Here is a 25,697-nt window from a genome sequence, read left to right on the forward strand (position 1 = left end):
CTACACATTACTTTTTTTTTTTTAATTTTCAGTTTTTTTAAACACCTCTATTGTGGTATAATTCCTGTGCAGTAAACTACATATTTCAGATGTATAATTTGATGGATTTTGATAGACGTGTACACCTATGAAACCACCACCACGATCAAGATAGCTAACATTTCCATCACTCTCCAAGAGGTGCAAGTTTCAAGCCCCTGATTTATCCCTTCCCGCCCCCTTTACCCCTGGATAACCATAAGTTTGTTTTCTATGTCTGTGAGTCTATTTCTGTTTTGTAGATAAGTTCATTTGTGTCTTTTTTTTTTTTTAGATTTCACATATAAGTGATATCATATGATATTTTTCTTTTTCTTTCTGGCTTACTTCACTTAGAATCAATCTCCAGGTCCATCCATGTTGCAGCAAATGGCATTATTTTATTCTTTTTTATGGCTGAGTAGTATTCCATTGTGTGTATATACACCACATCTTTATCCAGTCACCTGTCAGTGGACATTTAGGTTGGTTCCATGTCTTGGCTATTGTAAATAGTGCTGCTGTGATTATTGAGGTGTATACATCTTTTCAAATTGTATTTTTCTCTGGGTATATGTCCAGGAGTGGGATTGCTGGATCATATGGTAACTCTATCTTTAGTTTTCTAAGGAACCTCCATACTGTCCTCCATAGTGACTGCACTGATTTACATTCCCACAACAGTGTCCTACATGCTACTTTCATAGACATCATCTCATTATCCCACAACAACCCTTTGAGGGAAGGTGTTAACCATTTCCCGCGCTAGAAGGTGAGGCTTACAGTGGGTAGTCTCCTTGCCCAAGTTCACAAAACTATGAAATAGCCAAAACTGAATCAAAGGAAATAGCTGGAGAATTTTATACAGCAAGTATTGAGTGTTACCATGTTAATTCACTACTCTGAGATTAAAGTTTTATTTCTGTTCACAGAGGTAAGTTTTCTTATAAACAACATAACTTAACCACAGTGTAATTTAGAAAGCAAAAAATCCTCCAGATACTTCCACTCTTTGTGGGCCATCATCTAAGAGGCAGTTCTTTCTGCAAGTTCTGCAGTGTTCTATTCTTCAGTAACTGTCTTGTTCTCCGTGATTCTAACACTTCAGTTAGAATTTTCACTTTTAACCTTCTTCCTCCCTGGGAAAACATCAGGACCAACTTGTGTTACTGGTTTGTAGGATTATTTTTGTTAGTTTTCATGGAAAGAGAAAATTCCTTGACTTCAGGTAGAATTTAATTGAGTTACATGATCCCTCAGATTTTTTAGTAGCTTTTGTCAAAGCCATGGCAAGCATCTAATGTTTTCTTAGCCATCTTTTTTTTTTTTTTGAAGTATAATAATTTACAATGTTGTGTTAATTTCTGGTATACAGCATAGTGATTCAGTTTTATATGTATATAAATTCCTTTTCAGGTATATATATATATATATATATATATATATATTCATTTTCATATTATTTTTCATTATATACCATTACAAGATATTGAATCTAGTTCCCTGAGCTATACAGTAGGACTTTGTTGTTTATCTGTTTTATATATAGTAGTTAGTATCTGCAAATCCTGAACTCCCAGTTTTTCCCTCTGCATCCTCTTTCTTAGAATAGAGAGATGCCGGGAGTTAGTGCTGCTGGCCGCAGTGGGCACAGCAGGTGGGGATGGAGCACAGGCAGCAGGGACGCAGCCCTGACAGAGTAGCATTTGAGCAAAGAGCCAGAGGTGGAGAGAGAATGAGTTAAGTGGGGATCGGGGGGACGTGGGTTCCAGGCACGGGTGGGACTGTGCGTGTTGGGACAACAGCAGAGAGGCTTGTGTGGCTCAAGCGAGTGAGCTGGGAGAGGAAGAGGTAAGTGGACGTGATGAGAGATTGTCACACCAGATATATGTTTTAAGGATTTGGACTCTTACTTTGATTGATGCGAAGCCACTAGAAGGTTTAGATGGGAAGACTTTTAACATTTTCCCTCTTTGTGTTAAAATATGAGGCAAGATGGGGGTACTGGGTTAGGAGATACAAACTAGTATGTATAAAGCAAACAATAAGGATGTATTGTACAGCACAGGGAAATAAATAGAGCCATTATTTTGTAATAACTTTAGATGGAGTATAATCTACAAAAGTACTGACTCACTGTATTGTACACCTGAAACTAATATTATAAATCAAGTATATACTTCAATAAAAAAATTAAAATACCACTTTAAACTGTTAGTTGAGAATAAAATGTAGAGGGGCAAATACAGTCATTGCCCATTGAATACCCTTTCTTGTGAAGATGGAATCAAAATATAAATGTCTTTTCATTGAGAAAGAAGTGAGAAAGGTTATGATCCATACTCAAAATCTTGAAGAGATTTGGCTAGTTCGATTATAAGCTTGATTTGACAGCACTAGAATTCCTTGAACTACTTTTTGTTCTTAAAGCCAGGAAAGGGGCATTTTTTAATACAATTAAAAGTACTGTTTTACAAAGCAGATGACAAACTTAGGAACTTGTGTTCCTTCATAGTGGTCCCAGGTGAAAATATGAACTGCTTTAAAGAGAGTTTAAATAAATGATGCACTTGGGATGGGTCCATAATGATGAACAAAGTAAGTTAGGGATGCCAGTGGGTCCCTCAATAAACCTTGAAATGAACATGCTCTCCTGCAAAGTCTCTTTACTAGCAGACAACAACGGCAAAAAAAAAAAGGTTAGATGAACTACTGGTCTGACTCTGAATATCATTTCTTGTTTTTGTCATCTTTATCATCAAATGGATAGTCTTATAATTCAGAATTTGATGCTGTTGGATTGACTGTTTTTCTTTCTTTCCTTCTTCTTTTTTTTTTTTAGCCCAAAAGAAATAGAAGACTTTCAGTCATCTGAGTCTTTTGGTAGCCAGCAGATGAATCTCAGTATTGGTGATGACAGCACGGGTAGCTGGTCCAACTTAAGCTTTGAAGACGAGCACCAGGATGAGAGCAGTAGTTTTCATCACCTAAGTGAGAGGTAACTGCGATTTTGCATGTGATTGCCTGGCTCAGATACTCAGACCTCTGAAGGGAGCTAAATTTACACGGATGATTTTAAAATTTTGAATTTGAAAATCTGCCGTTATTTTCAAAGTATATTTTATTATTCACAATATAGATAATGGTTTTGACATGTATTAAATATAGCCATTAGCTGAGCTAATTTGGCGATAGTTGATTTGAAAACTATCTCATACATTCGATTTCATACCCTTTAAACTTTACCTGGACTTCTCATCACTTTAAAGAGGATACTTTTGTTTTTTTTGTTAAAGGATAGGGAAAAGAACGGTTAAGCTCTAAACGGCATCAAAATGGCCCTATAATTTTCTTGATAGTAGTCAACATAGTATCCTTTTGGGGAGGAAGGATTCCTTACTTGTCCTGCTATTCAGGAACGAAATGAACCTGAGCATTTATACTTGAATGACCGAAAATACATAAACTCATTACAAAAATATGGTTTTGTACAGCAGAAGGCTCTTCATAGATCATTTTCTTAGTTAACTTTGTTCATGAAACCAGTTTGGGGAAATATTTTATTAGTTATGATACAGTTATTTCTTATATTCTTAACTCTGTAATGGCCTTCCTGTCTAACCTATAAAATGCCCTGAAATCTTTATCCACATTAAGTGATAATTGGAAATAATGGATACCACCCATAGCTGAACCTAGGGAGAGAAAAGGGTTCTCAGCATACATACATCCAGGTTTGGGCACGTGTGGAAAAGGCCCTATGTGGTTTCAGTTGAACGGAGCCCTTGGAGTTAACTTAGCAGAATGGGGCGGTGAGCAGACCACTGGAAGAGGGGATGAGGACGTACAAGGAAATGACTTGTTATTGGTTAGGACATAGCATCTCAGAGTATTTCATTTGATGTTTGGATGAACCAGTGAGTATTAATATTTTTATAAAGTAACTGTTTTGTCATAGTTTCTTAAAATGTGATGTAAACTCCCAATATTTTACAAAATCTAAATCCAAAAACGGCAGTCTTTAAAACCGGTAGCAGGAAGTAATGTCACGAATCACATTTAGCCCTTCCCATAACTCTAGAATAGAATATTAGCACTTGAATTCTCATCTGATCTTTGAGAAACAGGCTCTAGCATTTCAGTAAGAGTTGGCATTGTTGCTTACGGAATCCTGAGGTTACAGTCAGAGAACTGAGGATAGAGACGGGTGGCCTTAAGAGGACTGTAGCCAGTCAAACAACTCTATACGGAATGTTCTCTAACTTGATGAAAAGAGGGAGGTGTCTGGTAGGATCTGTGCTTGGTTCTTCCTCTTGAACATTATTTTATTAGTGATGCGGAACACTTAATATTTGTAAGTGACTCAAAACAAAAATGACAAGGTAATCCCATTAGCAGAACCAGGGTTCAAAAAGAATCAGACTGAGGCTACACTTATTATGCTTAACAGGGGTAAATGCCTTTAGGTTCAGAAGATCCATTATTTGAATTTCAGGAGGGGCAAACCTGACTTGATAGCATTTTGTCAGAAAAACACCTGTGGTTTTAATTGACCGTAGTCTTCATAAGAACTAATGATGCTGTGTGGAATTAAGGTTTAGGCACAAAGAGAAAGTTCGTGGGGCTCCTCCAGGGCTGGTGGTGTGCTGACCTCACAGATTAAGACCCACTGGTCACTGAAGAGTCCCAGGAATCTGCAGGCTGGATAAGTGCTCAGATGATTTTAAAGCAGATAATTCAGAGTCCACGCTTAAGATACGTGGTTTTACATGTTTTGTCTTTTGGTGACATCTGCAGTAGGAACTGTGATTTTTTGGTACAGAGATCAAGATAGGAGATAGAAGACCTCCTGGTTTGGACACACCTTGCACTTCTACTCTTAAGGACGAGGTTCAGGACAGGGCAACAGTCAGTTAAAAAAGAAATAATAATACCAAGTTTTCACACGTGTTTAGGAGGAATGTATAATTATTTGATCAGAAAGAGAACTTGGTCGCTATACAAATCTTTTAAGTATTTTGGGCAGGCTGTGAATATCTTGAAAGTTGCATTGTAGATTAGTAAGAAGTGGGGCCAGACTTGCAGAATTTTTTTCGATAATTTTTATGAAATGTCTCACAATTGAAATTAGTCTTCATATGGCTGAGAGACACAATAAAGAATGTTATTCCTTGACCACGAATGATTTGAGGTACACGTGTCCTAGACACAGGGACATAGGAAATAGGAAAAGACAAAATGATGGAAGCAGGGCATATATTCAAGGCTGAAATGTGAAGACTGTCAGGCGAAGATATTAAGCTGTTTTATGTTTGGGTTACTCTCGGATGGTCACACCTCCCAGTTTGCTCAGGATGGTCCTGGGTCCTTCTGTTGTTCTGGTGTAATTACTAATGGTGACTTCTGTCATTTTCAAAGTATAGTTAAATGGAAAATTATAGTTAGAAGTTAGAAGTGAAATTTTATAAGTAACGGACTTCACATGTGACCCATTTTGAGGGGCCAAAGGGATTGGCCTCTCAGAGAGATTAGCTAGAGGTAGTTTGAATTTTCAGTCTTTACGTTTTTTAGGTGTTATTTCCTTTCATATTCACATAATAAATAGTTAGGTGATAGGCTTTTATAGATTAAATGGAAGAATCATTATTGTCATTAGGAAATGGGTAAGAATTTTAGTTTTGAAATTTTTTGTTTGTTTAGAGAATCATTCTATTAGTAGAAGTAAATACAGTGTTTGAGATCACTAATTTTCTCTTTCTCTTTGGCTCACAGCTGTCTGTCCATTCTGTATTTCCATAGTTTCTCATTTTGGGTTTGTCTGGCAACAGACTACATGGGCAAAACTCTGGCTGGTTTAATGGTATTTTAATAGAGCTACATTTGTTTGAATATCATGTTGAAAAGACACTGATCAGTTTTAACTTTTATTCTCTAATGCATTGTGCTTTGTGACAGTTTGAGTGTGCCAGAGTTAATATGGATATGTTAATTATTGAGATGGCCTGGAAACTATTTCGAAGTTTGAAATAATCATGCCCCTTTTTTGGTAACCTTGTCAAAATTTACAAAATTTGCACAAAAGATGGTTTTATTTTAATTCATTTTTAGAACTAAAATTTTGGTTTGCATAAATATTTTATAATTTTCTAGCCTCATATGGGGAAATATAGCTGCTTATCACTGCAAACTAATGTGCTTACTAATTATTTTAATGATTAGAATTTAAAAAAATTGCATGTGTAGACTTTAATCTGAAAAACTGAATTTTGTTTTGTTTCTGAACTCAGTTGCTTTTTTTTTTTAATCGCCTTGCTGCACTTGTAGAACATAGTTGCTTTCTTCTTTTGATTAGGTTGTGTGAGTTTTCTCTGTGGTGTTAGTGATTGGACAAGTTAATGCTTGATTAGATCTTGCTTATTCAATGTTCTGAAGATGATGTATATTATTTGCCACTTACTGAATTATACATAAGTGTGAAATGAAGGTAATTAACATAATAAGAGTATTTTAAAATCAGAAAACATCTTTTCTCCAGGTTTCTAACAAGAAACGGTCTGTTTGGGACTATGTTTCTGTCTGTGTCTACCATCTCATCCTCTCCCACACCCCAGAGAATCTTAACCTGTGGTGTTTTGTTATTAAACTTCATCCAAACTGAAGAGAATTGGCTTTTTACAAATTATATCCCGAGCTTTGCCGTAGACATTAACTTCATTGTGAAACTTCTTACTTCAGTGCGTTCATTCACTGTCCTAAAAGTCGCTCCGTTGTCTTAATCTGTAAAATGAATATAAATTTAGGATAATTTTCATGAACCTTTGTGGACAAGGAAGAACACTCCCAAATCTCCGAAGCTGTCCAGCCCTCTTGTGCTGCAGCAGCAGTGGTCTCTTTCCGTAACGCCACGGATGCTGCACCCATCATGGCAGCTTCAGAACGTCCGCAGTGATCACTGACAGACGCTGTTCCGAGGAAAACCAGGGTCTCCTTCCCCATTCACCTTCTAGTTCAGCTCTGTTCTTTTCTTCTTCTGGCAGTAATGGTAACAGCAGTAGCTGGAGCAGTCTTGGTTTAGAAGGAGATTTGTATGAGGACAATTTATCCTTTCCAACATCAGACAGGTTGGTCCAGTCCAGAAACCTAAGCACTGATGAGTCTTTCACCACTAATGCATGACGTCATATCCTTAAAGAATGTGGGTTTCAGTGCCGATTTATATCAGCCTGCTTTTCTCCTGTATTTTGACATGATTCTGCTTGATAAATTTACATCTAATGAAAAAATTCAACTCTGCTAAGATGTGACTGACACCTGACTGCAGAATGTGTTTCTTCGATGCATGTGTTGCACTGCTTGCTTTTTCTCATCCTACCGATTATTATTTCATGAAAAAGAGCTTGCTTCCTACAGAATTTCTGTTGTTTTGGTTTTTTGTTTTTGTATATAGTTTTATTTCACTTGCAAGAAAGGTGCAGGAAAAAAATGTTCTCGCTATGTTAAAAATATATATAAATGGCATCAGCAGAAGCATTAATAAATAATTATTCATGGCATTGTGTGATACTCAAATGCTGTGTTATCTAAAACCAAATTAGAATATTTTGGCTTTAAATTATTTTAAATTAAATTTTATTATGTAATTGTCTTGGCGCTCTGTATATCACGGTCAGGTGGAACTTCTCAGTTATTGATAACTTACCTTTAGGCACCATTTGTAATTGAGATTTTTAACATGAAATGGTGTGAGAAGCAAAGCTTCCCTTTTTATTGTTTTCTCCCCCTTTTAAATGTCATATGTCATATTGTAACATTATTTACCACATTTTAAGAATTGGTTTCAATGCCATTATTAATTAAAGCTTTATTTTTTATTTTTTTTATTTTTTTAACTACTGCCGCTACTTCATTTGAAAAGTGATGGTCCGGATGACAAAGACGAAGAGCATGAGGATGATGTAGAAGGTAACTGACAGTTTGTTCTCCGATGTGTGTACGTGTTTTTTGTGTAAGTTTCTTTAGAAGAGTCTTTAATGTTTGTACTTGTAATCTATCCAGTGTCAGATCCTTTGCTGAGCAGTTTGTGTTATTTGATTGCTAAACTTCTGAAGTGCTCATCAGTGTGAAAACTGAACTACTTTAAAAGAATGATTCATTTATTTGAGAGAGAAATTTATGATAATCTCTATGTAATTATCTTTTTCAAAATATAAAATTCTTGCTTACATTATGAGATAAAATTTATTATAATAATCACATGTCATAGTTTTTTCCCTTCCAAACAAGTAATTATTAGAATTAGTGTTTGATGTCAAGCTTACATAAATCAGTGAGTAAGAATAAAAAGATAATTTAAAATCAATTTTTTCTTCCCTCCATTCCAATCTTACACTCACGCAAACTTGAAGAAAATAGTCAGTTCTTCCTTTAATGAACATAGTTCTAAATATGTAAATACTAGGTACTGTTGGTCACAGAGTTCTGGATCATGATTTGTAATCCTTAATTCAAATATATTAGAATGTCTTGAGGGAATCTCAGAAGCTGTTCATGTTGAAGCTGAGTTTTCATTGTGTTGAGATGATTGTTGAATTTTTTTCCCGCAAATCTTATTTTTCCCTAATTCTGAAAATACCAATGTCTTCTGTAGAGTGGCACATAAGAATATTGACATTGTTTCAGACATTTGTTTTTGAAAAATCATCTCTTTAGAAATAGGCAAATAGAAAATTGCCAAAACAAATTTCTTAAAATGTACTTTATGACACCTGAGTTTCCAACCAATTTTATGACCAACTGTATTTTTCTTGTTTAGGAAAGTCTTGTTCCAATTTTTGAGCCAAAACTCCTCAGTCCGAAGATTATTATTATTTTTTTAGTTCTAATGCCTCTGCTTAGTAGTCATTCTTTACATAGGGTTTCTAGAAATGAGTTTTTCTCATTAGGTATAAAGTAGGGATAGGGCGATATTTTTTGAATTATGGATAAGCTAAGTGATAGTTGTTTTATTTTTGTTGACTGAAAAATGTTGACTTTGTCCAGAAAAGTTGTATATTTTTTCCCAAGTAATACTTGTAAGCAAAGTTTTTCCAAAGGCTGTACATGGTATTAGTGCAGGTGGTGATTATTTTCTCTGATAAACTAGTTGTTACTTAACTAACTTTACTGAGGAACGATTAAAAGATAATACAAGTTAATCTAAATATGAAATTCACTTTAAAAAGTTTATGCTTTTACCACTAGCAAGGCTATTCAGAATTATTTTTCTAAGTGGGTGTAAACTGGGAGATTAATTATATGTAGATATGTCATTACTCAGCTTTTGAAATTATAGTTATCTTTCATTATATAGAAAATTGTAGCCAACTTTTAAATTTGTTAAATTAGAAATTGGTAAATTAGAAGATAGAGTGATGTGGATTTACAAGAGATTCAAAATTATGGAAATCTTAAGGCAACACACGTCATTTGTTACTGTTGTTGTTGTTGGTAGTCGCAGGATGTCTGTTCCTTCCCTTTTCATTAGTGTTGAGTAACCTTTAAAGAGAGAGGTCACTCTCATAGGCCAGGCAACCAGGAACCCTGAACTGAGAAATCCAGTCCAGAGAAACCTGGGGGTGACTTAGCCTGCAGCCCCCTGACCTCTGCAGATTTACAAAATGTTCCAGAGATTACGTCTGGTGCCATCTTGGACCAGATTCATTTCTGATTGAGAGTCAGAGGGAGAGAGGAAGGAAACGATAATACGTTTATTTTAAGAGAATAATATCGACCAGTTTTTTTAAATGAAAAGTTAGGGGCCAATACAGATCCAAAAAATGATTAGGAGTGGTCTAGAATGCCCTGCAAACCGTAAAAAAAGAATCAGGGAGCTTCACCAACAAACATCCCTTACTGGTGCAGGCGGGCACCGTGTCTGCCAGCAGGCCCCGCTGCTCGCCTCCTGGGTCAGGGGACCCAGATCTCAGCACCGCTTGCTGCTCAGCCATCACTAAACAGCAGAATTAAACACATGATACTGGCCCACAGGTCAGCAGTTTTATAGTCAACAGGGATTCATGTTTTTTTAATGTTGAAAACATAATTTTCATTAAAAAAAGTGAGAACACATCTTACTTATAATAGAGGATATACCACAAAATTCCCTGGTTTGGCTTTGGGATGTAAATGAGTTTGTATGTGAGGTTTTTTTTTTTTTTTTTTTTTTTTTTTTTTTTCATGTTTCCTGAAGAGTGAAGTGATTAAGAGCATGGCATGGAGCCAGACTGCCTGTGTTTATGTCCTGGCTCAGCACCTTCCCAGCTGTAAGACTCTGGGTCTGTCTCTGCCTCAGATCCTTCACCTGTAAAGTGGAGGTGATCATAGTTCCTTCCTCATAGGGTGTTCGTGAGGATTAAAGGAGCTTGTACATCTAAAGAGCTGAGGACAGTACTTAGGACGTAATATGTGCGTGCCGTACAAGTGTTCACTGCTGCTGCCTTTTCTCTTAGTTCAGAAAGCTTTCTTAAAGCCCATTTAATGTATTTATTTGAGGTTTTTATTTGTGTTTCATTTATATTTTGATTGTAATTGTAGCTTTTTAGTTTTATTTTCTCTTGCTTTACCTGTAGATTACATCTTGACACAAATTATGGCATTTGTGAATTGCCACTTGAATTCAGTGCCTCTGAATAGTTTTGCATTTGTGCTGTCACAAATGATCAAAGCCATTCCTCTGTCTGAGCATTATGTTGTCCTTTCAGAGAAATGCTTTAGTTGATGTTACGGTGCTTTTAAGAAAAGATGAATTTTTTCCCCAGAATTCCTCGGAATTTTAAGACATGGAAAATATCCATCTATCCTTGGAAACCAGTGTATCGAGAGTTGAACTGATGAGTTTCACTTCGTATTGTTTCAATTTAAATACTAGGTTTGGAGCAAGATGGGAAGACTCTGCTAGTTGCGAACGTTGACCTGGAGCCGTGCACGGTAGACCCCCAGCTGAGGATCACTCTTCAGTGGCTCGTTGCCTCTGAGGCAGAAGTTGCGGAACTTTATTTTCATGACTCAGCAAAGAAGGAGTTTATACAAGTGAGTACCTGCCTTTTAGGGTGTTGTGAGGATGCCGGATGTGATGTTCTGGGTCATGCGGTTGATCTAATAAGATGCCCGTTGATAGAAAGTAGGTAAATGCTTGGGTGGTGGAGTCCCCAGTGTTTGGGCTCAGATATCAGTGCTGCCGCTCTCTAGCAACGTAACCTTGGGCAAGTTCACCGGCCTCAGTCTCCTTATCTACACTATGGAGATGAGTATAGCATTTACCTTGCAGGGCTTTGTGAGGATTAAATATAATACTGTAAAAAAAAAAAAATTCCTCTAGTGCCTGGCACATCCTGAGTTCTCAAAAGTTAGATGCCTTTAATAAACATTTTGTGTGTTCATATGAAAAGACTGAGTTATTATACTTTGAAGTTAATTGATTCATAATTATCCCTAGTCATTAGTATGTCTCTTTCTCTGTTAATCCAATCTCATGCATAAGCAAAAGCCAATAAAAGCTTAAGCATTTAATAAGGGACAGTGGTTCACTTTGAATATTTAATAGGATTCTAATAATAAAACATTCAAATTAGATACACCAGTAGGATATGTTTATTGAGAACTTGCTATGTGCCAATTACTTTGTTAGTCAAGATTTTTAGTTTACAGTCTTAAGGTTTTTTTGTCCAAGAATTTTCCTTATCAGAACTTTGCTTTAATCTATGTAGAATATAGAGTAGTCCAAAGAATAAGCAATATAAAATGATCAATAATAAAAAAAAGGAATAGTCAAGTTATTCTTGATTCCTTGTTCAGAATTTACAAAGATATTGTTGAAAGTAGTATGTGAAAAAGATACTATGTAAAGCATTTTGTTTTACTTTGCTGTTTGTTTTTAGTTATACTTTTTAAATTTTTCCAGTACAGATTTCTGTTCTGAGGCAGAAGGAGACAATAAGACAGAAAGGGATGCTCAGGAAATGACTTGTCAAGGAGGAAGAGTGGGTAGGGGAAGTATTAGAACTGACCTTAGAGAGACGGACGTTTTCAAGTCATTTAGTCTTGGATTAACTGAGGGCTAAGGAGGCTGATGATGGCACCAAGGATGAGTGCGATGAACATTCTCGCAGTTCCTCAAAAAGCTAACCACAGCATCATCACATAACCCAGCAATTCCATACCTAGGTATTTACCCAAGAGGAATGAAAACGTACATCAATGGTAGTGTTATTCACAATAGGCCAAAAGTGGAAACATCCTGTATATCCATTAACTGATGAATGGTTGAATAAAATGTGGTGTATCCGTGCGGTGGAATGTTATCTGTCACTAAAAAGGAATGAGGTAGGGACACGCTGCACCACACGGGAACCTTGGACTCATTATGCTAAATGAAAGAAGCCGGTCACAAAAGACCAGATGTTTTATGATTCCCTTTATGTGAAATGACCAAAATAGGGAAATCTATGGAGGTTGAAAGTAGATTAGTGATTGCCTAGAGGCGAGGAGGGTGGGAGGAATGGGGCGTGATTACTAATGGGGGGGGGATTTTTTTTGGTGTGATAAAAATGTCCCACTGTCGATACTGGTCATGGTTGCATTCAAGCCTGTGAATATTACCAAAGGCCATTGACTGGTGTACTTTAAATGAGTGAACTGTATGGTATGTGAGTTATATCACAATAAAGCTACTTTTAAGAAGGTTAAGCATTTTATATAGCAAAACATTAGTTTTTACAGAACTAATTAGAGAAAAATGAAGACATATTCTGATTGGAGATGATAGTTTATTTAACCTTTATTTACTTTTTAAAAAAATTGACATATAACATGTTAGCTTCAGGTGTACAATGTAGTGATTCAATATATGTATATATTGTGAAGTATATACAAATATACACCACAATATTTATTTACTTTTTGTTTGTTTGTTTGTTTTTGTTTTTTTGAAATGTTAACATTTCTTCACTTAGAAAGCCATATTTCCATTGAGGCTAAATTGCATGTTCCAGGACAAAAACCACACTATAGGTTGTGGAAGGCACATCCTTTTATTAAGTTTGACGTCTTTATTATTTTATGCTTCCCATTGAGGGTGTGGCAGATGTATTTAATCAGGTTAAGAATTTCCTGCAGAAATGTAGCCTCTACACCCACACAGCCTGTCCGCTGGGTGAGGTTTGTGGAGTTCTGTGTCCAGCAATCCCAAAGCATCCTTCTGTGGAAGAGTGTTATTTGTAAAGGCCAGGAAAGGAAGAATGTTTAATTTGGGTAAAGGGTGGTGGTTTAGAGGAGAAGAGTTTGTTTTAACTGGCAAATAATACTCTACTGCAAACAGCAGAATTCTTAGCTTTATCTGATAATAAAAATAAAAACGAAAACTTGACTGTTACTAAATTGTCTTTGGTTACTGTTTGATGTATCTTTCTTCCTAGCTTTCAAAACGATTACAAGAAAAAGGCTGGAAAGTGGGAGATGTCCTCCAGGCTGTGCTTAAATACTATGAGGTGATGGAGAAGACTTCCAGCGAGGAGAAACGCAAGTCCCTATTTGATTGGCTCTTGGAAAATGCGTAGAACAAACTCCAAACCAGAATATTTTATTATTTGTTTTGGGAGAGGAAGAAACAGATAAAGATGCATAGGGTAATATTTGAATAGTGAATATTAACATTTAAAGTGAACCTGGAGGAAAGTAAATGTAGCTTTTTAAGTGCATTGTGTCATCACACGGTGTATATAGTCCATATTTTTGGAATCTGTCAAATGTTATATTCATTTATTCTTCTGTACACATGTGTAGTATGTTAAGACCCTGAGAACATGTATTTGGAAGGAATTCTAACCATGAGGCTTTCAGGGACATTGACTGACGGCATTCTTTTTGCATCCAAATTGTGCTGCTAGAAATTGCACTGAGGTGGCTGAGGGTGGATTCCAGGGATAAAGAGTTATAATTTTGCTCCTTTGCAAGCAGATGGTATCCTATTAATAAGTAAATTGACATCAAAAAATAGCATTGAGGCTAATTTTTCTTTCCTGATTTTTTTTGTCCTATTTTTAAAGGGTCAATTTTATTTTCGTAGTTCAGCTATTGGTAGCTTTTGGAATCCCCAAAGCTATTTAATTTCTTAGAAGCATTAGTATTTTAGGTTTCTATAAATCCTGTGATAGTTTCCCCAGCCTTTCATCAAATGACATTATTTGCTAATGTCGCCAGCTGTTCTGGCGTGAAAGCGAGTGTGTGTGTGTATGTGTGTGTGTGTGTGTGCGTGCGTGTGTGTGTGTGTGTGTGTGTGTAAAGGAGAGCTTTAACCTTGCTAGTGCGTGGTGCCCTCTTTTATTTTACTCTTTTCTTGGTTAGAAACCCACTGTTAACATTAAAAAAGGTGCTTTAAAATAAAATGTCTATAAAGATTGTGCAGTAAGAATTTTTATTTTTATTTTTTTGACTATTTTGGGTCCCCAGTTTATCCTATAAATGAGAACCTTTCTTTAAAGGCACTTTGTGATTTTTCCAAAGACATTCTGGATCTGTTCGGCTGCTCAATCTTCATGTTGAAATTTTAAAAATCAATGTAAATTTGGAAATTCATTTAGAGGAGCCCAGTAATGATTTTCATTGTTGGAATTTTGAAAAAAAAAAAACAAAAAACAAACTCCACTTTAAGCAAAGATAAGCTTTGTCTAGAAAAAAAATGAGACTCCCCCACCCCCTTCCCCAATAAAATGCACCTGCTCTGTTTTGTAAAGTCCTCTGATGGGATCTTTCTGGGCCCCGTGTTTTCTGCTTGTCTTTAGTAACTGCAGGTTGACCTGAATAGAGAACCAGGCTTGTGTCTTGGTTTTGTACGTGAGGGTGTATGTGTAAGTTTTTGGTTCTTCCATTAACGATTTTGTAATCTGGAGTAAATCACTTTTTGTTGGAGGCTTTGGTTTGGTTCCGTTACTTTCCCTTTTTTTCTTGAGTACTGACTATTCCGGAAGCTACACAAACGTTAGAAGACATAGCACCTGCCAGGGGACAAAGAGTAAGAGCACTTACGTTAATTTGAATTAATAATTATGGTAGAGAAATTATTTTATTGCTTTTGAAGAAATTTGCTTTTTGAGGGAAAAAATTGCCAAAAATCTATTTAAATATCTCGAGGCTACATCGTAAGCTTTGGTTTTTCTCAATTTAAGATAAAGCAATCAAGCAGGCCTTAAGAAGAAGTTTTCCTAAAATTTCTTCAGGTATTTTTTAAGGTGGAGAAATGCAGGAAGGATATATATATATATATAACCAGAATTGATTCTGCCTTTAACTTCTCAGAATGTGAGATGCAGTGGCACTGGACTGGGTTTTTAAATGTCAGGAACTGGGTCGTTACAACATGGATGAATGGATTATTAAGTTTAGATTGAGGTTTTACAAATATATATCTATCACGTTGTGTTTAGTCACTTCAGCATATGTATGGGTTTGACTAACAGCAAAACTGAGTTCTGCATTTCTTTTAAACTAAAGTGACAGTGTGTTAGCTCTGTAAAACTTTCTGTACTTGAAGGTGTTGTGTGTTTATTTCTCTCCCAGTGATAATCATTCTGAGGTAAGGTTGTCCTCATGTCTTTGTTTTCTTTGCCTTTTCTGGAGCTGGGCTGGATTCAGAGTTCCCTCATGACAGACCAGTCATTAGATGCTTGCGTGCGTAGCACTGGTCCCACTGGAACTCCACCCTCGTTTCAGTTCAGTGCAGAGGTGTGGAGAAAAATACTGAGTATTGGCAGACATGCAAGGAAGCGTGAGTTAAGCTTCCTTATATAGAGAGAAAACATTTGAGTTTAGAGCAGTATCTTTAATCAAGAACAGTCTAAATTTAACTTTCTGTAAAGGCACTTTGTGATTTTTCCAAAGACATTCTGGATCTGTTTGGTTACTCAGTCTTCAGAACAGCTCTGTCTGTTGAGGCCAACTCTGTCTTATTTTATTAAAAATCTACTTGACACAGTTTTATTATGACATTGTAATACTGCCATTCTGCACACTTTGGCCTTTATGAAATACCATGTCTTACTCAGAACTGTTAACATCGTGATGTGCTTTGGGTTGAATTCTCTGTTTATCAGTTTCAGAACCATCAGGATCTGTAAAAAGAAAGTGAAGGAGGAGGCCTCGGATGGGGGGTTTTTAGAACATTGTTTCAGACTGAAATGGGGCAATTCTTTCACATTCTTCTTTTCCCAAGCCAAGTTTAAATTACATTTATATTTTGGGTATTATTAATTTTGATTTTGAAAATATTTCCTGAAGGAATGATTCGTTTATAAATCACAGAAGAAAATCACAGTATCTGTTGGGTGATTTTGATACAATTTAATGGAGTAATAAAATCTTTGAGAATATTCACTCAGTGAATATATGTGATGAACATCTTCATATTTTGAAAACTGTTCCACTGACCCTTATGAATATTTACTATGAATTAATTCAGTTCATAATACTTTCACTTTGCTTACATGAGGGTTTTATTTTGCTGGTGGGAGAGGTTAATTACTTATTAAATGCCCGACTTATAAAGTGAAAGATAGTTTACCCACGTGACTTTGACATCAGTGCACGTCCCCCAGATGCAGAGTTTAACCTTGACTCTTCATCAGAGTCCAGACTCAGATGTCTTCTTAGTTAAATATTTAGCAAATGTTATTCTTCCACAATTAAAATGATCAACTTCCCACCAGTCTGTTGCTTTAAATTTTATGTTTTTTTCAAAGGAATCTTTCCACAGAATTTTTAAAAAACAACGCACCCAGGGTGTAGGGAAAATACTTACCAGTTAAAACCCCGCCTCCTGTCACCAGCACAAGAGAATTAGAGTTTCCGTGGGGATTACAAAATTGTACTAAAATGAAATGCGCTTTTTCCTCATTGTTCGCAAAAGACCCTACACACCTTTACTCACGCACTGTATTCCTGCTCTGAAGATGCAAATACAGTGTTAGTCACTCTTGTCACTTTATTTATTTATTTTTTTTTTTACCATCCATGCACATTCCTTTCACATGGGCAGAATTGTAGTTCTAGAAGCTCATTGTTTTGTTTTTGTTGTAATGTTTGAATGCTGTTTAATATCAGGTTTTACTGTTGCTGGATTTGCTACCTTTGGTTGCTTGTGCAGTGTTAAAAGTTAATTCACATTCTTGTTTAATATACCAGATATATAGCAAAAGCAGCTTTGAATAATTGTAGCTGTTTATTTGACTGTGCTGAATTAATACAGTAAGATCTTGTATAGCAGTAACTTTTTTTTTTTTTTTTTGCTTTTCAGTAATTTAATATGTTCATTTACCAAAATATGAACTTCAGGATGCACTAAAATTTTGTTTCAGCCATGGCTCAAAATAAACATTTCAGAAATTACTTTTGTAATAATTTGCAATGAATTGTTCTGTTACCTTTTTTCAACTGTTTAAGTTTGTGATCTTTCTCTCCCAACTAAGAATTCTCCAATAAACTTGAGATGTCTGGCCTTGGTTTTCTTTCTCTAATGTCTTGCTAACATACTCAGGACTGAACTAAAACAAAGGCATATAAGTAGAGATGCTGGGATGGAAGACACGTTGAGCAATTTCTGTGCTTCTAAGGTGGTTTTCAAGAAGAGGCGTTAGGAGTATTTTTAATTGGACCCTGGATCCTAACTTCTCATTCAGGAACCTCTGAATGCTGACTTGAGAGGCTATTTGCCCAATCTGTTTCGGATTTTAGTGCAAAGTAGAATATTGTGATTGCCTTGAATATGAGCACGTTAGAAAATTCTTCCCGCTTGGATTGAGCACATCTTTCATAGGATACAAAGATCACACCTTTGTCATGCTCTGTAGCATCAGACGCTTGAAAGTTAGGTGCTTGTTGTTTATTACTAATGGAATTTGACCTTGTCATTAAGCATTTTAAGCATGAAATTAGAGAACGACTTTCTGGCTTTTTATGGATGTTTCACAATGCCGAGAAATCATGATTGCACACAGTGGCTTGGGTGTGAATGCATCCCAGTCACCAGTGAAACAATTAAAAACTGCTGAGAAGCAGTAAGCAAGATTCCTCAGACTGTAATTCCAAAAAGGAAAAAGATTTCCAAAGGAATGGGAAGTTGTCACAAATGACACTGGAACGATTTTGCACATTGGGATCATTTGTGACCTGTGTTTTAGCTGGGATGGGGAGGAGGATGAGGGACAGGGCTTGAAGAACTACCTCACATTTTTTTAAAGTATGAAAGATGGAGAGGAGTCATGTATCTGAGATGAATATACTTTGGACTATTATGCAAAAAGGGTAGGAATGAAAACCCAGCAGCCTTTTGCAGCATTGTTACAGCAGAAGGAGTGCAGGAAGGTCACTCCCCGGGAGTGGGGTTTGCGTATTTTTAAATCTCCATCATCTGTAGTGTTGTAATCACTTCAGTCTTGTTTTGCTTTTGTGCTCTGGGGCAAGGAGGGTAGTATTTTAAATTGAAAAGCGACAAAAAGAGACATTTTCAAGAGGATTGAAGCCTCAGGTTTGGCTTTTTAGGTCTCTCCTTCCCTCCCCACTTCTTTTAAACAGACACCTAGATTTCTTAGTTTAGAGTCAAGGGTTAAAACCGGACTCCTGTGTGCTGAATTCTGCCCTCTGCTGTGCTTATGGTTTGGTCCAGTGTGAGATCTGATTTTTAAAATAACTGCCAGAAATAAGGAGATTTCACATTTAAATAAGTCTCGTATTTCAGCTTTCCTGGAAACATTGCAGGCCCTGGAATATTGTTTAGACTCCTGTGTGGGCAGCTGTTTGGCAGGAGCTGAAAACGATGGCTCCTTTGGTCCAGGCCTACGTTTCTTTTCGCCTCTGGCATGACACGCCCCACTCTGCCCATCTGTGTTGCCCGCTGGGGCCCGAGAGCCGTTTGAGTTGCCAGCTCCGACTTCAAGCAGATGAGAACAGTGATGTGCCTAGAAGATCTGAACGCTGTTCCAGCAACTCCTCCCTTCTCTCAGATTGCTCAGAGGGGAGAGAGAGTCTAGAAACTAGACTTGGTGAGTTTATTGTTCCTGAGCAGAAGAATCCTAATTGTTAAAAGCATAGTTGTTTATGTAGAGAAGGAAGAAGGGAGAGCCAGCCAAGTTTTACCAAGAACAGGGTCTGTCAGATTTACACCCTTTTTTCAACAGAATTATCCTACGCCATATTAGAATACCAGACATAGGATCTACTTTAATGAGACATTTTATATAGAGAAAGGAATGGAGAATTGTGGCTTCCCGGCTTTGTGAGACTGTTTTCCCAGGACTTGTGGTGGAGAGATGGGTGTCCAGCTGGAGGGTCGGCGCCATGATGTTCCATAGGCTAATCATGTGTGGCCACATTACGCGGCCTCCAGTGAAGACTGCACTGGAATATACTGGTCGCGGTGTCAAAGAGCATTGCTGAGCATTACACGCCAACTGTATCGAGGGATGACGATTCAAGGGAACGGACGTAAACTAGCAGAAGGGACTTGTGAGTCTGTTTCCCTCCTTTGTCCTCACGACTGAACCATGATTTGACGTTTTCCTCCAGAGGAGGAAAGGGTCTGTGAATACACACTGCCCTTTTCCAGCCATGGGCTTGAATGTTTTCCTCCAGATACTATACTTTCCTCCAGATACTATACTTTCATGGCTTTCTTGGCATAAACTTAGTTCTTTCCCTATTACATATAGTCTACGAATGCAGGAATTGACACTCAGCGATTCCATTAATGGCTTAAAAATGGGATTCCCGTTAATCCTTTAAAATTCTGTGGACTTCTGAAGAGTCAAAAGGACTGTCAGAGGAAAAAGAGAGAAGCTGTTAGAATGATTGTTAAATGTTCGATTTGAAAGAATCAAAAAGCGGGAAATGATGACCATGAAAGTCAGGTTAGTAGTTACTTCTGGGGCGGAGGGATATACAGAAGACTAACGTGGTGTCAACAGTATTCTGTTTCTTGACTTGGGTGGTGGTTAAACTGTATAGGTTTTGTGCAATTCTGTGTCTACATTTTACATAATGTGTATGCATGCATGCGCACACACACACACATACACATATATGATATTTAAAAAAAAACAACTGCGAAACTGAGCATCTTAAAAACAACCAGACGGAACAATGGTTTGATTGGCAATCTGCTCCACAGTTATGCTAGAAGCCGAAAGCCAACAGAATAACTTCAAAGGGCTGGTTAAAAAGAGTCAAATCTAGAAATCCATCCTTCTAAACTCTTTTTCAAGAGTGAACATAAAATTAAGGTAATTTCTAATGGACTGAGTTTACACTTCCCTGGGCCGAGAAGGAAAAACTGCTGAAGTGGATACGACTTTCATAAGAAGGAAATTGAGCTTTAAGGAAACAGGGAAGAATCAATGTTAAAAAAAAAAAATCAAAATAGGAGATGAAAGAGAAATGGAGCCACCATCCAAAGGCAATACATGTTCATATAATAAACCTGTTTACTGTTTGTGGCGTGTAGTTCACGTCACTGAATCCAGACATCAATCTTGTCGTTATTCGTATTTTTCATGTGAGAAAACTCAGGGTCAGGGCGCTGAAATCTTTTACACAGAAGGCATAGTGATTCCCAGGTCTCCCAGGCTCCAAAGCTCAAGTTCTATCCGTTACACTTCACTGTGTCACCATCATTAAAAACCAAAATAGGAGAAGATGACAGATGACAAATTCTCCCATAATAACATGTAGAGACAAGAGCTGCTTACATGTTGGTGTGTTTCCTTCCAGTTTTTCCGTCCCCTGCATACATTTCATATGTTGGGATTTCTCTTATTTCGTAATTATTTGTCAAAAACATTTTTCAGAACTCCACATCACCTTCAGGCTTTTCAAGTTTGGTAGTCAATGAATCTGGCTACTCTCTTAGCTGGAAATATCTCGGTCTGACTGATACACAATTATATTTGGTTTGAATTCCCATTAGGTGGTGTTGCTTTGAGCCAAAGTCGGTTCAACTGTCAGTCTTTACAATATAAGTGTTTTGAGTAGACCTTTTGAGAAGGACAAGATGTAAAAAGGGCCTCTGAGTGGCTTCCAGAAACCAGGCAGAGGTATTTATCTCAGCTTGACTGTTTGATTTTCTTCTTTCCGTGCCTTCAATCTAATCCTGCCCATCAAAGCTGGTAGCAGTAGAGGCTGTTTCATGTATGGTTTCCGTGTCCCTCAGAACATGCTGAGAAGAAAAAGTTACAAAAAGAACAAATGTCCTTTCCGAGCTCTAGATTCCCCTTTTCAATCTTCTGGTGGCTTTCCCTTTTTGTCCTCTTGTCATTCTAATCTAGTGTGTCTAAAATGGAGTCCAAAAAATAAAAAATAAAAATAAAATAAAATGGAGCCCCTCTGGCCACAGCAAGCATGCACTGCTCCTACGTACTCCAGCACACGTGGACCCAGCCATCCAGCTTGGGCACCTTTGCGTCATCTGTCAGTTATCCTTCCTCCCCACCCTGACTCCCAGTCCAAGAGGAAGGACAGATGATACGTGTCAGAAGAAACAAGTAGCCCTCCATTCAGGAGTGGGGAAAGGAAGTGAAATGTTAACAGATGTTCAAGAAACTTCGTAATTGGCAGGAAGTGACCCACACTCCATAGCCATCAGAGTCGTTCCAGAAAGATCCACCTTGCTCCGCTGTGACTTTGAATCAAGTATGTGTAGTTCCAGTCATTATTTCCCTGAAACAATATGCAGAGTCTGACAAAAGGAAGATGGCTTATTCATACGAAATGACAGGAGTCACCAAGAGATGGGCCACCTTTCACGATTAAATTCTCTGTAAAGAAGTTAAAGAAAAGCACAATAAATCAGCTTGTTTGTAGACTTCCATTTTTTGCCAGTAGATAATCAACCCTTCCATTAAAAATAAACATTCTGGATAAAATATTTCAATTTTTTTTATATGCACTGATAGGCTGGCATGAAGGCAAGGAATATGTAAGCCAGAAACCTAATGAAGACAGACATGCAGAGGCGTAAGCAGACTCTGAAGTCAGTTTTGGCTTTGAAGGCATTTGCTGAACCCTGTAAACTTGAGTGTGTGTGTGCGTGTGTGTGTGTTTCTTGAATTGTTCCCTGGAAAAGATACACAGTACCTGGGTTTTCTGCTTGTCAGTCTTTTAGAATTGGGGTGGGTGGGGGTCAGGGAGGAGACTGCTGTCCATACACAGAGTCAAAGAGAAGCCACTGCCACGGCCTGTCTTAGCTCTATGTCTGTCTTGAGTCTTCTGGTCCATATTCCAACATCTGGACTCCCACCCCTGCTCCTGACGGAAGCTAGGTTATCCACTCTTACCTGGACGTAACAAGAAGAGCCTGTTGCCCTGCAAAGGGACTGGATCAGAGGAAGAGGATGGAGGGAGATGGGGCAGAGAAGGGGAGGAGATGGAGGAGGAGAAGGAGGCTTTAAGCCAGAACCAGAGTGGCTAGCAGGAGTATATGCCAGGAGATGAAAGGACGCCATTTAGCCAGAGGATGTGGAAGAGAGGCAAAGCTGCAGCCCTGCCAGTGTGGTCCTCAGCCAGGAGTGGGGAACTGCTCATCTCCCGGGAAGCTGCCCTGTGATTCGGCGTGAAGGGACAGGATCTGAGATGCTTGAGCTCTGGGCTAAGGTGGTCATTTTGGCAACTTACATGCCCCGGTCAGGCTGGACTGTCATAGAGCTGAAGGGTTGGACACACAGCCCCTCTGCAGATACCCGGCAGCCTCTCCCACGGGGTTCACAACGCGTCAGTGCACGTAAGCAACGCCGGGGCATGTGGCGCTTTGTTACAACAAGAGGTAGTCTCTGGGAAGAGACCACGGAAGCCCAAACTCCCGGTCCAGAAACACAAGTGATCCACTCTGCTCCCCGAAAGCTGCAGTCTTACTTTGAGCCTCTAGGTGGTACAGCAGCACAGTCTACGGCTTATGAAAAACCCAAGCAAAACTGCGAAGTGTTTCCAAGGCACAAGCAGCCTGACTGTTTGAACCATCTCAGTCTCTTGGGGCATTCCTTGTTTCAAATAAGCTAGCTCCTAATCTAGCCTGACTTTTAGGGTCTTTTCTTGCTGGTCTATCCACTTCCATCCCCAGGCAGAATCTAGATCGTTTCCTCAATTCTTTGGTCACTGCTGTTCAAGTTCACCCTTCAGCTTCAGGGGGTGAACTACTGCCCTGTGATCATGAGACCTGTCTCCCCGGGCACCCCTTGGACCGTGCCAGGCACACGGGAGAGGTAAGTCCAGGGGGCTCCTTGTGCAGTGATGTCCTACTCGGGTGAGCAGACCACAGGCTGCCACCACCAGCCTTCTTTGTGTGTTCAATCCACCTCCTTCCTTCTTATCTTACCCATTCCCACCTGCCTCCACCTACACCCTCAGTCACTCCTCAGGAGCTTTGGGGAATTTTCTATTAGCATTTAATCACATCCATGCCATTTATAATTAGCCTTTATTCTAAGTGTACTCTAAATTTTACTTGAAATACAGGCTTTGCTTAGTGTTGCCTTATCCAGATGGCTGTCCTGACCACACGTGTGAAACAGCAACTTCCTTCTAGCACTCTTTATCCCTTTACATTGCTTTATTTTCCTTCTTAGCCCCTTTCCACCTGAGACAGGTATATATTTGTTATCTCTCCATCCCCTAGCTCAGAAGCTCTCTGAGAGCTGGAACTTGGCTGCATTGGTTCTCTTGTGTTCTCAGCCCTAGAGGAGCATCTGGCGCATAATGGGTCTCGCAAATGGTTTTTGAACGAATGGGTGGATGGATGGATGGACGGATGGATGAGTGGACTGATGAATGGATAGATGGATGGATAAATGGGCAGATGGATGGATGGATAGATGAGTGGACAGAGAGTTTTGCCTCTCCCCAACAGGCCAGTGGGAAAAGCAATGCCCTGGGGGTTTGGAGTCTAGGGTTCTGGTACCAGTTGAGCCACTAGTCACTTGTAGACTTGGAGCAGGTCACTGGATCTCCCAGTGTAGCACGTTTCCTAATCTGTAAAATGACTGAGCTGGACTTCGTGATCCGGAGTTCCTTCCTGCCCCGAGAGTCTCTGTTTTTATGATTGTGCTTCCCAAAGGTGCCAAGGCCATAAGCCAGGTGACAGACAACATGCATTCTCAGCAGAAAATTGTTGCAACTCACAACCTCGCAGCAAAAGATGCATTTATATATGTGGATACACACATAATTGCTTCATAATCTTTTAAGTCTTTAAAAATCAATTTTCCTAAGAAAATTTAGTATGTATTGGTCTTTGCTTATATTTTCACCTTGACCTCTGGCTCCATATACTAATGATTCTGACAAAAAGAGGGATTTTTAAAAAGATTATTCTTCATCTGGGATTTTCCTAGGTTATTTCTTCTCATTGGTAATTACGATTATTTAAAGAGCTGAGAATATTCTATAGCAGACACACCTGTAGTTTCTTCACTTTGGAAAATGAGTAACATTATTTTTAAAAAGATACCATACTCTTAGTGTGCTACCAACATGCTAAGTAGGTTTCAAAATAAAATCCTAATGATGAAAAAAAAACCTTACCTTTGAAAAAGGATGATAACCTTACATCATGATTTTCCTCTTGCTATTTTGTTGTGGTGGTTTTGCAGGACTGGCACGAGTCTGGTATCTAGGAAATCTTAAAATATTTTTTGAATGAATGGCCAGTGGCATCTGAGAGAAAAGCTTATCCTGAGATAAAGGTCATTTTGGTAGTACTTCATGAAAGTCGTTTTCTCTGTTCCAAATTCCTATCTTTCTTTTCTACATGAGCTCAAGGGCAAAGGGGTGTTGCCTTTCCAGGGTAACCGGATGGGTTTTTCTAAGTCTCCAATTTTAAATGTTTACTCTTCTCTGTAATAAAGAAAAAAGAAGTCCAACCTTGATACCTGTGGTCAGCAGAATAGTGGCGCCTCGAGTCCAAGTTCTTATCCCCAAATCCTGTGAATACGTTACCTCGTATGGCAGAAGGGACTTTGCAGATGTGATAAATTGAGATTATCTTGGATTATCCAGGTGGGCCCAATCTAATTTTCTTAAATCTTTCCCAGCAGTAGTTAGGGGAAGATGTGATTAATGAGGAAGAGTCAGAGGCATGCAACATTGCTGGCTTTGAAGGCAGAGGAAGGGGCCAAAAGCCAATGAGTGCAGGCAGCCACTAGAAGCTGGAAAAGGCTAGGAAGTGGATTCTCCCATAGAGTCTCCAAAAGAAATGCAGCCCTGATGACACTTTGATTTTAGCCTAGTGAGACCTGAGTCAGACTTCTGATCTACGGAATAGAAAGATAATGAAATGTGTGTTGTGTTAAGCCACTAAATTTGTGGTAATTTGTTATAGCAGCAGCAGGAAACTAATACGTTATCTTTTTGTTTGAACAAATGCTTTGAGCTCCCCAGAGTAAAAGAGGAGAGGCCAGGCCAGCGATCTAGAGCTGTGATGGTATATGGTAGTCACTAGACACAGGTGGCTACTGGGCACTTGAAAAGGGGCTGGTCCAAATTCAGATGTGCACTAAGTATAGTATATACATAGATTTCAAAGATTTGGTATGCAAAAAATCTTATTAAAATTTATTTTTATTGATTAGGTGTTGTAATGATACTATTTTGGAAATACCAATTTAAATTAA

At 38.2% G+C, this 25,697-nt stretch overlaps 1 protein-coding gene across 5 annotated transcripts in view; it reads left to right on the forward strand.

Annotated features, from left to right (window-relative positions):
• The window catches only part of AKAP11 (A-kinase anchoring protein 11), a 47,267-nt gene extending 29,725 nt beyond the window's left edge, over positions 1-17,542 (forward strand). For 4 of the 5 annotated variants that reach the window (XM_031466057.2, XM_031466056.2, XM_031466055.2 and 1 more), the window contains 5 exons: positions 2,861-3,016; positions 7,056-7,139; positions 7,934-7,980; positions 10,925-11,085; positions 13,470-17,542. In XM_031466057.2, coding sequence (XP_031321917.2) covers positions 2,861-3,016; positions 7,056-7,139; positions 7,934-7,980; positions 10,925-11,085; positions 13,470-13,610 — 589 coding nt within the window. In that variant the 3' untranslated portion in view covers positions 13,611-17,542. The remainder of the gene's footprint in view (positions 1-2,860; positions 3,017-7,055; positions 7,140-7,933; positions 7,981-10,924; positions 11,086-13,469) is intronic. The other variant, XM_064493124.1, reaches the window with a different exon arrangement.
• The last annotated feature ends 8,155 nt before the right edge of the window (positions 17,543-25,697 follow it).

The sequence above is a fragment of the Camelus dromedarius genome, chromosome 13 (genome assembly GCF_036321535.1).
Source record: "Camelus dromedarius isolate mCamDro1 chromosome 13, mCamDro1.pat, whole genome shotgun sequence".
Classification (NCBI taxonomy): domain Eukaryota; kingdom Metazoa; phylum Chordata; class Mammalia; order Artiodactyla; family Camelidae; genus Camelus; species Camelus dromedarius.